Genomic DNA, 16,937 nt, shown 5'->3' on the forward strand with positions numbered 1-16,937 from the left:
AGAGTCCGAACATACCAGCGTTGTCGAATGATGAACGACGACAAATAAAAGTCTCTCATTAGCTTGGCAGTATTTTTCATACCGTTCGCTGCTATTTCCAACCGCCAATTATCTGTTTTTCCAAAATTTCTCTTTACGCGAGTCAAATTCATATTAATTTTCATTAAAATCTCAAAGGATTAGCAATTTCCTAGTAAGAAATGTTATTCTTATACTAAATCACGACGATACGAATCGTCGTGGAAAAGGTGCGATTTCTATCAGCGGTACTTCGCCACGAAGTGTTCGTCCTCGCCCTCGATCGATCGATCGATCTTCGGCGGGTCGATTGCACACGGTCCGCAAGTAACAACAACAAGGGCGTCAACACAAGCGACTCGAGTAATCATAAATAAATTAAGTTTAATTGCTAAGTAATAAAACGTTAATTACATATTTCAATGATAATTAATTCAAGTTTTACAACACACGTCTCGTGCAAAAGTGTAAAGAACGTTTGTCTTTTTTTTTTTTTCGTGCTACACTCAATACCATTGTTGTCTTGTTTTTATTTCTTTTTGTTACGACTTAATGTTGTTTGCGTATGTATGTTCTGTGTGTATATGTATGTGTGCATGTGTGTATGTGTGTGTGTGTGTGAGTGTGTGTGTTTAATGGTTCTCGACTACAATAAGCTCTTGGTAAAACGTAGTAACATTGTAGTTTACAGTAGTTTACAAATCGCCTCCTCGCGGCCCCCGATCGCGATTGTGTCTATTACATAGTTACACATCTCGATTACATGCCGGGATCAAATTCACCGTTACTTTTTCTCTTTTTTTTCTTTCTTCTTCATTTGTGAAAATTATCAAAAGCATCTTGAGATGACGGACATCCGCGATGGATCGAGAGGGAAGTTTCGCGCGGGGGGATCTCGCGCGCCTCGCCAATCGCGAATTCGATCCCGTCATTTTTCACAGGAGTCATCGATCGTCGGCCCGTCGTCCGCGCGAAGAAAATTCAAATGGCACGCCGCAAGCAAAACCCCGTGCGTCGTCGCTCGGGCTCGTTATGCAACCACACTTTGTCGCCTACTAACGGATACACGTAATCGCAAATAAATTAATGACTCGCCCTCTCGCTTCGCTCCTGCCCCCTCCTCCCTTCGCCCCGTCGCAATCTCGCTCGACTTACAGTACGCATCGCGATGGACACCCCGATTCCCGCGCTCCTTCCCGCCGGCTCTTCGACACCTCGAATCCGGAGATTTTTCACTCCCAATTTATCTCACGGCGATTTGAACTCACAATTTTTACGAGAATAAATTTTGAATTTGTCGCATGTTTTTCGCCAATGATTGATTTCGTGAAACGAGTAATGCGACGAGCTGTCTTCCAGGCCGACTCGCCGGAATTAGGGTGTTAATCGCGATTCTTTGGTGTACACCGGATGATCCAAATCGTCCTCGCGACGGCGCTCTCGTGTCTCGACGCTCGTTTAGTCGTAAACTTGCGACAGGAGCCCACTCTGACATGTCGCTCCGCTCATTACAACTGTCATCCACGCTCCCTTACATTCTAGAGGGTGGACTAGTAATTTTGCGAAACTCCTCGCGTTACAATAAATATAATAATAATCATCGTAATAATCATAATGTATACCTGCTTTTGCATTTCGTATTTTACATTATTTCACCTCTGATTAACTAATCGATACCTTATTGTCGTACGAACTGCTCTCGTGTTTTCCTACCACGTTCTCATCTTCCTTTACTCTCATTTTCGTCTCGTTCGAGAAAACGCTATCTCGAGCCTTTTCGAAACAAACTACTCTCGCTCGATCTTGCCCTTGTCCCGCCGTTCGCTCACTTCGATCGTGATTTTATGAAAGATCGTGCCGAGGTAACAGTCACAATGTTATAGGTCGTGGCCTCTCTCCACTGACAAGTGGAGAGTGGAAAGTTAAGTGTCGAGTGAAAAATTAGAGTCGCGTTACCTCCCCCTCCCCGTTAGCTTCGAACGGACGAAAGCGAAAGACTTTACTCTTGCCCGGGAAAAAATTGCGTCGAGCCTCTTCACTCACGTATTTTTCTCTCTCTCCGTCACGTTCCGCCGATTTCTTTCTTTTCTTTTCCTTTCTTTTTTTACCCCTTGTCCGTGGAAAAACGAAGGTGAAAATTCTCTGCGAGTGGGGTGGAAACTAGATCGATATAGACACCTAATATTGTACGTCGTCGTCGTCGTCGATAGTTTCTAATCCACTGGATATGTGTCACGTAACGATCTAACTATCGAGACGAGCCCCTCTCGGCGCAATATATAAATAGATCATCGAATTTTGTATTCTTTCACACGCTGCTTTTCCCTCGCTCGCTCATTCACACGCTCGAATTTCAGACGCGTGACAGTCGTTATCGATCGATCGATCGATCGACTCGGAGATCGCTCGATAATCGCCCTCCGCGACGATCAACACCATCCACCGTGATCGGCGGTAATATTATTTATATATATATATTATATATATATATATATATAATTTATTTATACTTATGTCCATATTTATATTCATATTTGCATTTATATATTATATTTATATCTGTATTTATATTTATATTTGTATTTATATTTATATATATATCGTATATCAATTTGTATATTTATATATATATGTATTCTACGCTTTCTCGCTCTTTCTCTCTCTCTCTTACGCATTTCTCTCACGCATTTTTATCTCCTATGGTGTGTATGTGTTTCTTTTTTTTTTTTTGTTAACTACGGCGTTATGCTGTCTTATCTCTTTTTCTTATATAACAAAAACACCTTGCGCCCGTCCGTCGTCGCGTGGTAATTAATAATCATTGTCGTCGGTAATAGTTTAGTCGCGGTATTAATGAACCTTCCTCTCTCGCGGCTAAAACTGTATTTACACTTTTATCGTACACGTCGGTTCTGTATCCACCACGTGTGCGCCTACGCGTGTGCATTAATATGCATACTACCGCGTGTCTCAAAATTCGATCAAATGACGTTTCGACCTTCATCGGTTGAGCCATAGTTCCGCATTTCTGCATCGAATCAACAATCATGGATTAACAGATTTCGTAGAAATCAGAAATTACAACAAAATTAATATGTACAGATAAATTAAATTTGGCAGAAACTGTTATAGAAAGAGTTAGGTGAAGAGTTAATCTCAGTATTAAACTATTGCTATTTACTTCATTATTTAAAAATGATAAAACTGCGTGACATCAAAGTAATCTTATATACTTGCTTTTTGTATTAATAAATTGATTATGAATTCATTAAATCGAAAGACTTTGTAGAAATTAGAAATTGTAGCAAAATCAATATTACAGAAAGCGTAATAAAGTAAATTAATATCGGTGCTAAAATATTGATAAAGTCACTTTATCATACGAACATTATGAGATGTCAAAATAATGCTATATTATTGATATTTTTATTAATTAATTAGAGTCCAATCGCTATGATTACAAGTTTATCAAATTCGGAACCATGGTGAAGGTACATGAAAGACGTGTTTTATTTGTTTACTCTTTCGATCGCGAAATTAATTTCGTCGGAATTTCTACGCCCGATCGAGCACTTCATCGTAGTTTATTACGTCCGAAAACAAGACAATCGAACGAGGGGGAACCCTCACGAAAGCTCGACACCCCCGGCCTTTTCCGTGACTCAACACCGAGCTCTATCACTTTTGAACACTCTCCCGAAAAACACAGCGCGACGCGCGCTCTTTCTCTTATTTTTATATATATATATGTATATATATATATATATAATTAAACCGTTATTACAATAATATATGTTTACTTTGTACTATATATGATCTTAAACCGACGACCGAGGAGGCCGCTCGCGTCTCTCTTGGTACCGTGGATTTATCTTCGCGTCGAAAAGGACCCTGCATCCTGTCCCCGATCGGAATAACACGGTAGTAGAATAACATCGCTCCTTTCGATCCGCGGAAGCGGGATGCGTATGTCCTTTTCGCGTCGAGCCGACCGCCGATTCGCCATTATTTGGGTAATCCAGCGCGGAGCGCACAAGTCTCCAAAACACACTCACAGAATTGATGCTCGCTTCGAATGAGACGTTTATTTGAGACGTTATTTGGTGAGATAAATCAATAATAAATAATCGATAGCGTCGAAATGCTAATCAATCAACGTGCAACGTTCAAGGAGAAAATTCAGTGTGTGTCGGTGTGTGTCGGTTATTTTTTTTTTTTTCCTTTCTTTAGAGAGGGGATCGCTGCTGCTGTTGCTTTTGTTGTCGTGGTGGTGGTGATTGTTGCACGAAAGCGGTAACGTACCTCGAGTCGCCATGCACACACACACGCGCTAAGGGGGTTCGATATAACTTTACAAAATATTACACAATAAATTACACGCTCGATGACCGAACTGCTGTAGCTGTGAAAGCTGCGAACGCGCCACGCGCACAACGCACTCTTTCTCTCCCTCCCTCTCTCGCTCTACCCTAAAATATAATAATAAATTAAGTAACGTCGCCGCATAAGTAACACCGAACGGGCGAAGTTTTTTGCGTGAACGGGAAAACTACGTGAGTTTTTTATTTTGCGTATGCTACGAAAAAAAGCAAACGCGGCGATCGAGCGATTTTTCGTGCTTCTCCCGAGAAAATCGAATTATCTGTTTGCTCTGAAAGCAATTTCTTCAATTAATTCAACAGTTAAATCGACAAAGTTTATACTCGAAATAAACAATTTCTGTAGTTTGGAAACAGTTAAAATATTTTTCTCAATTTTTCTTTTAATGGTAATATCTTTTTCTTGGATCACACATTCAAGAAAAATGAAAGAAAAATTAGCAGTTATAAAACAGAGGGAGAAATTGTTACATCTAAATTATGATATATATGGTATTTCAATTGCGAAATAATGTATACATATATAGAAAAGGGCAGATAGATTTTCGCCGAGTCGGATTTAAGTAGAAATTTATTATGAAATTTCTAATTAAATCGCCCTCGGCGATTCACCCTGTGAATCGATTAATCGGACTGGCGCGATCCTTTGCGCGATTGCGCGAGGAACGAAGAATACGACGCTGAGCGTCGCCCGAACGAAATCTCGCAGAAACTGATCGCTCGCCACGTTGCGACGTTGCACCGGTGTGTGCGTGTCTCTGTGTATGTGTGTGTATTCGTGTATATGTATGCGTCGAAGCATAAAAGAATCCTCGCTACGCAAGAGCCACAGAGTGCAAGTCGGCTAGAATGCACTTTTCTGCAATCAAACGTCACACCGATTCGTTTTCGCCCTTTCGGTTTAGCAAACGCCACCATCGCTTACGTAATAAAAGTGTGTCTGCGTATGTCCGTGTCCATCTGTATACGTACGTGTGTAGGTGTGTTCTTTTTCCATTTTTTTTTAAATATGTACAATAGCACAGCACAATTGCAGTACGATATCGAGTGCGGCTCGCAAAGTCTCTCTCTCTCATTCTCTCTTTCTCGCAGGCTCTCACACATTCTCTCTCTCTCTCTCGCGTACATAGTGGTGCGGCCACCCGTTTTAAAAATTGCTCTCTCCCTTCCGCTCGCTCAGTTCCTCGCCCCCTCCCGCTCGCTCGCTCGCTACATCACCCTCCCGCCATCGGTTCGCACAAAAGAGCGTCCACTCTCTGATATACATGTTTATACATACATATATATATCACTTGGCACGTGCACCCTCACACGAAGCCACTTTGAAAATTGGTTCACGTTTCGTCTGACCAACGAGGACACGACGAGCCGGTTCGCGCGTACGGCGCCGCTGATTGCGCGATCATCATCAAACCTCAACCGCGCTCGTGGGAAAAAAAAAAAAAAAACGCCGATTAACGCCCCTCAAGGGTCCAATTTTTCAGCGATAGCGTACAGGATGCCGGAGATAAAAATCGCGCTTTGCCTCACGATCGCTGTCGATTCAGCTTTTAATGGACTAAATAGAAATTTGATTGTAGAATTGGTTTGATAGCTTAAAGAAGAAGCGAATCCGCATCAGTAATTTAAAAGAAATTTGCACGATTTGTGACGTATCCTGTAGCGAACCGCTGATTATTTATTTAGCGAATAAAATGAGATATATATAGCTGCAAGTAGAAGTGTAATTAATTTGTTCAAAAGAGTCAACACGCGGTGAAATTCTTTTAATCGCTACGTCGAATCTGTGTGTCGCCGCTTTAACTTTCGTCACGCATCTTTGTCGAGCGTCGAAACTCCTTGAAATCTCAGCGGGATTAAGAAAAAGTGAAAAACGAGCGTTCATCTAAGCGTTCGCCCGCCCGCGATTGTCAGAGCGCCTTGAATTCCGCGCGCGAATCTTCGCCGTCTCCGCTTAAAGCGGCAACACTCTCTTAAAAAATAAGATAACAACGGAATGTTAGGCGGACCTCGGCGCTGAAGCCGCTTCGTTAAACTCAAACGCGACGAATAAACTCAACTTGTGCCCGCGCGGTGTGCGCGGAGAAGGGAAAAAAGAAACGCGAGCACTTTTCGCGAGCGATCCCCTTCGCGCTTTTGTCAGCGCCGAAAGCGGATTCAGAATGCGAGCTTCTGAATTTTGACTAGAAAGGGGGAATCGCTGCGCGATCGATGGCGAACGTTTCTCCCGGAACATATTACAGAAGGACTAGAACGCTAAGAATCGGGTACGAAGTCCCGTAGAGGGGATTAACTACGCTAATATGGCAAACTATGGCACGAAGTTTGCGAGAGGTGCTCGGATTCGAGATACGGACGAGTCGGATTGTCGCCTCGGAATTACGGAACAGCCAACTTACACTGCATAGAATATATGTTAAAATAAGCGCGGAGAACTCCTGTCAAATAGAAAATCACTGTCTGTTTATATAATTGCCGTTCTCGGCCTTTTCGGTCGAGCGCGATCCACACTCGTCCGTTTCTCGATTTCGAACGTTGACTCGAGAGCCTCAAACGTCAAACGATCTAACATTGATCGCGAACACTCGCGAAACGCACTAGTCTAAAACAAAGAAAAAAACATACTGCAGCGTGTCTAATCCGTATCGCTTCGCGATCGCATTTGCGGGAATTACGATGATCGGTCGCATTCAGCGGCTAGGACGTTTTCCTACTCGACACAATTCGATGCGAAGACAATAAATTTCCGTGATTTTTTTTTTTTTCTCACGCAGAAGAACATTTCACAATTATATAACATAATATTAATTTTTACATTCTACACTTAAGCAATGTTGAATTTGAATTTCGCTTTGTACAAAGTTTATTACTTAATAATAAATTAATTAGCCCTGACGATAACGAATAAATAAAATAAATAAATAATAATTTAATATTACGAAATTATGCTCTTTCGAGTCTCGATAAATACTAAATAATAAATAGCACGAAGGCAACGCAAAGGGGAATCCCTAGAAAAGTTTCATCGAACATCGAACGTGTCGGCGAGGGTAACGTCCACGACGAGGTTAATACGCTGCCCTTACGTGAAGGGCAGGTCCTCGTCGGGCGACTCGTCGTGGTACTCCTCGTGGTCGGACGTGTGTCACAAAACGTCGCTCGGTTGGCGCTGGCCGATGCCTATCGTGGGCGACAACTGTCCCTCCTCGACGACCGCCACCGCCTTCGGGTCCTCGTCCTTCCATTTGTCCATGGAGCGGCGCCGGGCGTTCATGAAGAAGTTCCCGACCGTCGTCGGTTCCAGGCCCAACTGCCTCGCGATTGTCACCTGCATCTCCTTCGACGGCCTCTTGGTCTCCTGCGGAGAACGAAGTTTCGTTTATATTCCACATTATTCAATAATTTTATTATCATTTTTTTTACAGAAATTGGATTGAAGGTTTTTTATTGCGTCTAATCTTTAGCGACGGTGGTTTGCATTTTGCAAGATTAAGTAACGAATTTATGCATAGCAGTTATTTTTCGTATTTTTATATGGAGAACTTATTAGGTTCACTGGCGAATCTTATATCGAGCCAGCATTCTGTGACTGAGGCTTTGATTATTCGCTAAATTATTTGCAATTATTCTCATTTTAAATAATAAGAAGAATGTACAATAATGGAGAGTAATATAAGAGTAGTTTTAGAATAGTATATTTTTAATTTGGTATTTGAGTGCGACAGAGTTTCTAAAATGATAAATAAAATATGTAGAAAAGGGAAATAATTTAATAATGCGGCTTAATGCCTTCAGCGCGTTACCATAATTTATAGAACGTCTACATATAGTAGCGACAATAAAATGTTTATTAACTTAATTACCGTGGAATTAATCTATTCGCGCTCTATGAAAAGATTCAGATGCATGTACTGTGTGCCAATTTCGACTGTACGTCACGTGAAAGTATTGGTTAGTAATAATTGTTACTCCGGCAATCGATACACTCTACCTCGAGTCGCGTTATTGATCGCGGTCACGTTGAGTAAGAAACGTCGCGTGGGAAGAAAACGTGCTAGCCCATTTACCGCGCGCGGGGAAATGTTTACCGTCCACCCAATGCTGGATAAATGGTGGATTAACGTTAAACGTGCCGGGAATTGTTGTAAACATTTTAGAATTGTTTCGCCCGATGTTTTTTTTCCTCGGCGGCCTTTTGCGGAAAAAACATCGCATAAATTATTCATTCACGTTGGAAACGATGATTTTTTTTTAAAGAATATCGAAATAAAATTTATATATTTACATTTTTTTCAAGAAGAAATAAAAGAATAAATTGAAATTGGAGGAGAAATAAATTTGCGCGAATTACGAGTTGAAAAAATTCAAACGGACAATCTGGACATACGTATTCGAGTCGAGCTTGAAAAGAAACATTCAGCGTACGGTTTGCAAAAATTATGCGACGTCGCGTGAAATTTTCACGGCGTTTTGCTACACGCACTGACGCGATTTTCTTGCCGTCACTTTCGAAAGGCTTTCTCTCTCTGTCTCTCTCTCGCCTTGGCAGGCAGGCAGGTAGGCAGGCAGGCGCGATGATGTGACGCGTACGTTCACCACGCGAGGCAGAAACGCGCACCGCGGCCGCAGCGTAACACAGTGGCTGTCAAGGAATAATCACGATGTTTCGTCGCGATAGTGTCCCGCATTTCCAACAATTGATGCGTCGTTCTATAACGCGGCGCGACGCGGCGCGCGGCCGTCGCGCCTTCGTATTTTGCGGCCGCAACACACGCCGCGCGCGGATACGCGCGTATCAATAGCCGGCGACGACGACAGTAACCGAGGCTGGTGTGTGCCTTGAACGAAGTCGCGGCGCGTCCGGCCGGAGTTAAGCGAAATTAACGTCCGCGAGTTAATTAAAGTTACGGCCGCGCGGCCGCCGCCGCCGTCGTCGACGTCGTCGTCGTGAAAATCGAAACCCCGTCGATTCCGTCACCGCGAATTAAATTATTAATTAATTTCGGCGATATTTAACAGGTTGAACGATGTGTGTGCGCGCGCGCGCGCGCGCACGGGCGGCTCGGTCAGCTCGAGAGACCCTTGAATTTCGAATTATTTAATCCTCCCGGGACGCGCGCGCGTGCGACCGGCTAGCCGGAGAATTCGTGCCGGTTTGCTGGAAACAGAGATGTATACACGTGTATCTGTGAAAATTTATTATTAAATTTCCTGACTCTCTTCTATCTATAAGCGCGCAATCCATAAAAAAGACAGTTAGAAGACTATTCGAAGCGTCAGTTTCTCGTCGTGCAAAAATAGAATTAAATAAGTTTGACCTATTCTATATATTTGATTCTACTAATTTCTTTCCGTTAATGTTGTAGCATTTTTAGTGTCCGTTTACGCAATCTTTTTCGGTTTTTTTTTCGGAGAAAATAAATTGTTACAAATACCTATCGTTATTTTTACACAATTAAAGAGACACGTGAAAGAATTTAGCTGTGTCTTAAAAAGAGCCTCGAGCTACCTTTTTTTCGAAATCGGGTTAAAATTTCAATGTGAAAGGCTGCGCCCGAACGTTCGTCCTTCGGGTCGTCCAGTGCCGCTTCCAATGAAACAGAATATCAATTATCTTCGCAATTACAGCAATTAATACTCATTCTCCGATAGAGGCCGTAAAGGCGGTGTAAGAGTCGCTTTGAGAATAATCGCGGCTGAGCTTTATGCGTCGCGACAAAATAAAACGTCTCCGGAATCCGCGGCCCATTATACTCAAATCGGCCCTTTAAATGTTTTTATTATAAAGCGCGCGTATTAATTATCCCCGCAATTAAAGTAATTAATAGAAATCGCCCGCAGGAGAAGCGAGCGCGCGCGCGTTTACGCATTGCGTAAAGAACTCGCGCTTAAAAGGGTTCTCTCTCTCTCTCGAAAGGGGGCGATCGCTCTTTTCGAGGGGAGAACTTTTTATTTCTCGAATATCACTCGGTAACGCGTTGTAAAACGCCTTCTTTCCTATTTGCCTATTAGAGGAAATTGCCTTCGTAAGTATAGCCGTCCCCGCAGTCGATGCCATTATTTCGAAATGCGCTTCGTTTAACGGAGAAATTTATTCTTCTGTCAATCAATTTTTCATTTCACCATCTTCGTATTAATGCGACGATATATGCGGAATAATCTTCTATACTGATCTAATTAAATAATTAAAATTAAGTTATATATTGTTTATTAGTCTATTTAATTAGAGTATTATTTTTACATCCGAGTTTTGTATTTGACATTGTCGCTTTTCCTTCTTTCTTTATCCCTCACATTTTTACGTAAAAGATACTAGCGAGTGCCTTTACACTTCGATTCGGCATGCCGGCGTGAGATCGTGAAATTTTCGTGCGATCCGATAATCGCGCGCGGAACAATCGGGGAAAGATTGCGCGTCCGGAATGTGCAAAGTGGGCTAAGGTCAATTGGCGAACTATTTGGCGTTCGTCCAGAAGAGAGGCGTGCAGACTTGGTTTTTATTTTTTTCGTGCTCTTTGTGCACTTGCGATCCCCACGCGAAGCACGATCGCGATACGGATGTCATTAAAGCAGCTCGATTGCGAAGATTGAAACGCTATCTGCGTTATTTTAACTCCGGAATTTCCGTAGTTATAACCGATTGTTGCTTATCGTGTTCTCGTTACGTTTTCGACATATACAATACATTGATCTTAAACAAAATTAAATTGTACAGTTGTCTATTTATTCTATTTATCTTGTATTTGTGGAAATTAAAGTGTACGCGGTTATTCAAATATTTAATGTATAAAATAATTTTTTAACGACGTAATCTGAATTCGAGATTTAACGTTTAATCGCTGCTCAGATGTGAGATTATTGCACTGACTGTTTGGCATAGTTTCCAACCATAAACTCGTGCTCGAGGCCGCTACTGTCAGCCGGCACTTATTTCTTTATCAACGTTTCCATTTATTTCATTGAAAAGAAGTCTTCTTGAATTCTTAAATGTCACATTTTTATTTAAGAACCGTATTTCCAGATCTGTGCGAGATGGATAACTAATTTCTCGTTAAATTCAATTTGCGATGAATTATATATTGAATTTTATGGATTTACTTATTTCAGAATCGTGTGTTGTGCCATTTAGTGGCGAGTTCTTAATGAGATCGATCGCAGCACTGGCACTTCTTGATTGAACTTAATCCGGTTAAGTTATTCTTTCGATCGAGCTAATTGACTTTTAACCGAAAATGTTCACGAAATAGAATGTCGCACTGATCAAATCGCCGTTCTGCGAAATATCGTTCCAATAATCCGGGCCAATCGAGCGACTCGTCGAAATTTATCGAATTTGATGCGAAAACGACAGAAACACGGCCGCGCGCGGCCGAAAAAAATTGATCATTAAGCGTAATATTCGCGTTCCCTGCGTCAATCGCGAAAAAAAAATTCTATTCGATCTAAAAGCAATCGCTTTTGCGACAAAGCAGAAAAGTTGATTTCGCAGAAAAGGCAATTTCGCGGACGTCGCGCGGGCGCGGGCTCGTGCACGCGCGCGCGCCGCTATTTATGCGATAATTTATCGCCATCGGAAACGAGTTATCACGTTTCATTGTTTCGCGATGCCGTCCGACCTGATTGTAATCATAGTTGTAATAGCCGCGGATGCGCCGATGTGGGGCGCGTTACGTCGACGCGCGGCTTCGATCGATCTCGTATTTGGCGGATTGAAAATATTCTAGTAACAATATCATCCTTTAATTCGTCGACATTGCCGTTCGAATGGCCGCGTCTTTCAATCGCGCGAGACGAAGCTTTCCCTCTCTCTCGGCTTATTTATTAATTTCGTCTAATCGCGGCCATCCGGTCGACGGAGAAGAAACATGAATGAAGGGATCAGAAATACACGCACTTTTGGCAGCGCTATTTTTCGCCGTGACGCTAATGAGGAAACGGATAATATCAATGGCCATTCTTGAAAACGCGGCAGCAGCGCGCCAGCAGCGGCGTTGCAATCAGCCCGGCTGAAATACGGAGAGCGCATAAGTAAAGAACCGGCCGCGAAATTATTCACGAGCGATCGATAGCGAGCGCGCGTTGTCGGTTGACGCGCTACGTGAATTTCAGGTATCTATGGAGGACGTGTTTTTCCACGACGAAAGCCCGCGATCGCGACATTCTCTCTTCGATTCCACCGCGCTCCTCCCTTTCTCTCTAAATTAGAAATCATAAGCCGCGCACCAGCGCGATGCGCTCTCGAAGCTCCGATTTTTCTATTTGTAGGCTTTCAAAGCACTGTAAAGGATTAAATAAACGTGAGCAATAGTTTCTTTACATTTTCCAAGGAAATAACCGTTATTATTCGACAAAATTGTCAGCGAAATTTTTAGTTTCGATACTTGAAACGTTTATTTTCAGCTCAACTTTAATGCAACTGATGAAAGTTTAAAATTATGTATTATTTGAAGGGCTCGGGGGAAAAGTGGATCAAGTCCATTTTTTTTTAATTAGAAAATTAGTTCCAAAGTTAAAATTGTTCTAATTGTGTGCAACATGTGCACACTGTTTTTCACTGCTACAGTTTCTTTTAATTTCAACTTAAACATTTGCACTCACTTTTGAATCATTCACTGAAAACTATTCAGTTTTTTTTTTTTTTTTTTTTTTTAATTTGTACACGAATTTAAAAAAGACTCGTCTACTTTTTCCCCCTTAATTGTAAATTTTATTTCGAAGAAAAGGTGCGTCGAATGCTGTCAATTGCGATGAGCACGAACGTACGCGCCTTCGACCGCAAAAGTTAGTCGCCGCTAACAAGCGGCAGATCAGCAGCGGTCGGTAGCGCTCTCTCAATATTCATTTGCCTGTGCATATCGTCGGGAAGGGGGCGGCGGACGCAATTACTATCGATCACAAAGGGGTAAGAAGTTATGTCCACCGTGTATAGGTATGTGTGTGCGCGCGCGGTACTCACTTTAAAAATAGCCTGTAGAGTACGGCGCTGAAGGTCTGTGAAAACCAGCCGCGGTTTCTTGGGGGCGGCCTGTTGGTGTTCTGCCTGGTTCGCCATCTCGTCTTTCCTCTTGCATGCTGAAAATCACAGGAGTCCATGAGAAACGGCGAGAGAGAGAGAGCGAGAGATAGAGAGAGGAGAACAGTCCTCCGGGTGCGATTCTCGCGCCCGAGAAACGCGAGTGCTAGATGCGCCGCGACGCGTCCTTTCATCCGTGCATTATCCGCATGCGATTTAGAAATTCGACTGCATCGGAAGTTTCTCGTCGAGCTTTGCGGAGAGGGCGAGAAATAATAATGGGTCTGAGATCGATAATAGCGTCTAACTGCGGTCGCACAACGATGCGTGTGTGCGTGAAATTTGCATACGGCGACGTAGTCTTCCCGTTAAACGCCGATTGCCGCGAGTGAGGATTCGCGGATTTTGAAATCAGTCCAAGAGAAATTTAAGCTGCCGCAAAATAAGAAGTCTAAAAATCTCGGAATTCAAAGACATTAATCGCGTGGAGATTATCGAAAGTTTTAAATCGCGGGAAGAGAATTCTAAGGAAATGAGACAATAACATCGAACGGCTTGTTCTACTTTTTAAGATTCAAGAATTCGCGCGTTAGACCGAAACTAAGCGCCGAGACGAAGACGGGCGTCGCGCCGACCGCTTAATCAAGTCCTTGAATTCGCGCTTCCGTCCATTTTTCGACGACGACGGCGGAGACGGCTTCGGTTTGACATTTTCCACGGTTCTGCATCCTCGCTTCTACGCCGCCGTAGGCCGTCCGATCGGCGACGTAATCGCGATTGCGGGACGAGAAAGGTGCGCAGAACGAACGGGGGAGTGAGCGGGGGGACCGGGAGCGGAAGGGCGGGAGGAAGGGCGAGGATTTTTGCGGAAGCGGGGCTGCGGTTTTTTCAAACGTAATTTAATCGTACTTACTTCCGCGTTGTGGAATCTGTGCAGCTGAAAGCAGAAAAAAAGACGGATGTTAGTCAGTGGGAACGTGGCTGGACGTCGCACGACCTTTCTTTTTTTTTTTTTTTTTTTTTTTTTTTTTTTTCGACAGGTCGTTGCAATTTTTTTTTTTTTCTCGCTTTGTTTCGTCGCGCTCAAGACAGATAATAAATACATTAAAGGTATTACGTAACGTAGCATGTACACAAGTCATTATATAGGGAAGAGGGAACTGAGTTGCATACACGAATCCCAAACTTAAAGCTACTTGGCGGGCTGGTAATCAAAATCATACATATCACTAAGGGGGTACGAAAAGGGCGGGCGGTCGGGCAAAGGGGTCGGGCGGGCGGATGCAAGTGTCACAGATGCGCATTCTCTCTTTCGTACGGGGCGAGAGGTGGTGGGGGGGATGCGATGTGATGCTTCGGTGAATTCACTAATCTCATTAATTCGGAACTCTCCGATCGAACTGTAAGAATCCACGAGTCCCGAATCAGAGAGATTTGTAAATCCACGATTTTTGTTTTTTTTTTTTTTTGCCGGATGCGCCGCAACTGCAGGGATCCAAGGATTCGAGGGACTCGCGACTCTTGGGAGTCAGATTCGAGAATCTTGCCATCCGAGGATCCGCAGGCAGGCGATCGGTGAGTGAATTTTATGTTAGTTTTTTTTTTTTTTGTATGGAAATGGTTTAATAATGTTGTTTCATTGTTACTGGCAGCGAATATATATATATCTGGATGGCGTTTTAATGTGATCTGAATGACGTGTCGGTGTGTGCCGAGTAAGCGACTTGATTAGTCGGTCGCGAATGAAATTTTCATTCTTCGTCGCGTGATATTTTGCGAAAGAAAAACGGCGACAGTGCGCGTCATCGCGCGATCCATTACATTCCGACGCGAAATTAAGCGGAATTGGGTTATTCAACCGACTGGTCCATAATAATGCGCGCAAATATAGTCCGTTGACGACGACAAACCGATTTTATTCACATGCTCGTGCATACATTTGTCCGATTCTTAACTTCTCTTCGCTTCAAGCGATGTTATTAATAATCTGTTATCAATTGAATTAAGAGGCGACGGCGTTTCTGTTAATTAGTAAGCGACGACGAGAATCGTTTTTCGCGTCTTTGAACCACGCGGAGAGGAAAAAGCACCGACAGGCCCTAAAATTGCAGCTACGCAAACACGCGTTTGCATACACACACACACACACACACACACACACACACACACACACTTACACCAGAAATGAATACATAATAATTGATCACCCGGCCGCACGAAATTGTTAATAGCTATTCGAACGCAATAGCCCTCCATTCATCTATGAAATAACTATATTTTGTCGTTTCGAGTTTAATGGCCCTTGTCGATCGATAGGCAGCGCTCGCTCTTTCTCTCTCTTTCTCCCTCCCTCCCTCCCTCCCTCCCTCTCGGTTATAATAATAACAACGACTGCGTCGTTTCCAATTTGACCGTAAAATTAGTTCGAAATTGAAAATGATCGTCTCGCGACTTTTTGCGTCGCCTGCTCCCTCCCACCGCCTTCTCCTCCTCCTCAATTATGTAAATTTAAAAAAAAAAAAAAAAGAGAGAGACTGACGGTTTCGCCGCTCTGTCCATTCTCTCTCGTTGCCGATGGGATATCGAACTGCGGAAATGTTATATTTAAGATCCATTTGCTCGTCCGAGCCTTTTATTGAATCTTTAAAACCCCTCGACTTGATTCTGGTGAATTTAACCCTTTCGCGCAAAAGAAAGAGAGAGGACAGAAGGAGAAAGAGACTCACGCGGTTCACCCCTGTTTTTACGTACACTAAATAAATATATTATTCCGATTAATATTGCAAAACGTCACTTCGCCGGTGAGGTCAAGCAGAGTCCAAGCGCTCTTGAATCTCATCGCGTTGAAAACCAATGGGGAACAAACGTTGCAGACAGGAGCAAAAAAAAAGAGAAGTAGAAGAAACGCGGAATTTCGAAGTCTCTCCTTTGCTGCCGCTCGTGAAGGGTTAATTTTCCAACATGGCCGGACAGGCGGTCGGAGGCGAATGTCGATCCGCGTCGCGAGAAATGAAACGTCAGGATGGGCTCGCGCGCGTGTCGCCGACACGATCGCGGAGGGCAAAGGTCGCGAAAGCGGGATGGTCCACGGGCGCGTCCGGGGAGGGGGGAGGGGGGAGGCGGACGCTGGGGTAAACGCGAAAGGCAATCGTGTGCCATTAGCAAGCGGCCGATAACGAGTGAAAGGAGCGAGCTGGAAAAAATGGCGCGGGAAAATAGGGACAGCCCGGGCACGCGGGGCGGCGGCGGGAGGGGGCGGTAAGGGCGAGCGGATGGGACGAGATGGAAAATTGACGCGTTCATTATTGCCCCGGAGCTTTGGGAGCGGAAAACAAAGAGGGAATGCGAGAAAGAGAGGCGGGTCGCGGGAGAGAGTCATTGGTGATCGACTTGCGAGAGCTATGAGGCACTTTGTGCGCCTCTTCCGGTAATCGAGACGATTTATTTATCCGGCGATGACAAATCTATTATACACTCGAGGTCGCGGATCGCGCCAATTTCGCTCGGTCGAGGACCCTTAGAAAATG

The 16,937-nt window shown here is 43.6% G+C and overlaps 1 protein-coding gene across 7 annotated transcripts in view; it reads right to left on the reverse strand.

The window, feature by feature from the left end:
* Positions 1-382: 382 nt before the first annotated feature.
* LOC105676735 (hepatocyte nuclear factor 6-like) overlaps positions 383-16,937 on the reverse strand; it is an 80,170-nt gene continuing 63,615 nt past the window's right edge. For 4 of the 7 annotated variants that reach the window (XM_067360162.1, XM_067360159.1, XM_067360164.1 and 1 more), the window contains 3 exons: positions 14,324-14,347; positions 13,354-13,469; positions 7,617-7,755 (listed from right to left, as the gene is read on the reverse strand). In XM_067360162.1, coding sequence (XP_067216263.1) covers positions 13,355-13,469; positions 14,324-14,347 — 139 coding nt within the window. In that variant the 3' untranslated portion in view covers positions 7,617-7,755; position 13,354. Of the gene's footprint in view, positions 7,756-13,353; positions 14,348-16,937 lie in introns of those variants that run through there. The other 3 variants (XM_067360158.1, XM_067360160.1, XM_067360163.1) reach the window with 2 other exon arrangements.

This window comes from Linepithema humile, chromosome 8 (genome assembly GCF_040581485.1).
Source record: "Linepithema humile isolate Giens D197 chromosome 8, Lhum_UNIL_v1.0, whole genome shotgun sequence".
In the NCBI taxonomy this organism is placed as follows: Eukaryota; Metazoa; Arthropoda; class Insecta; order Hymenoptera; family Formicidae; genus Linepithema; species Linepithema humile.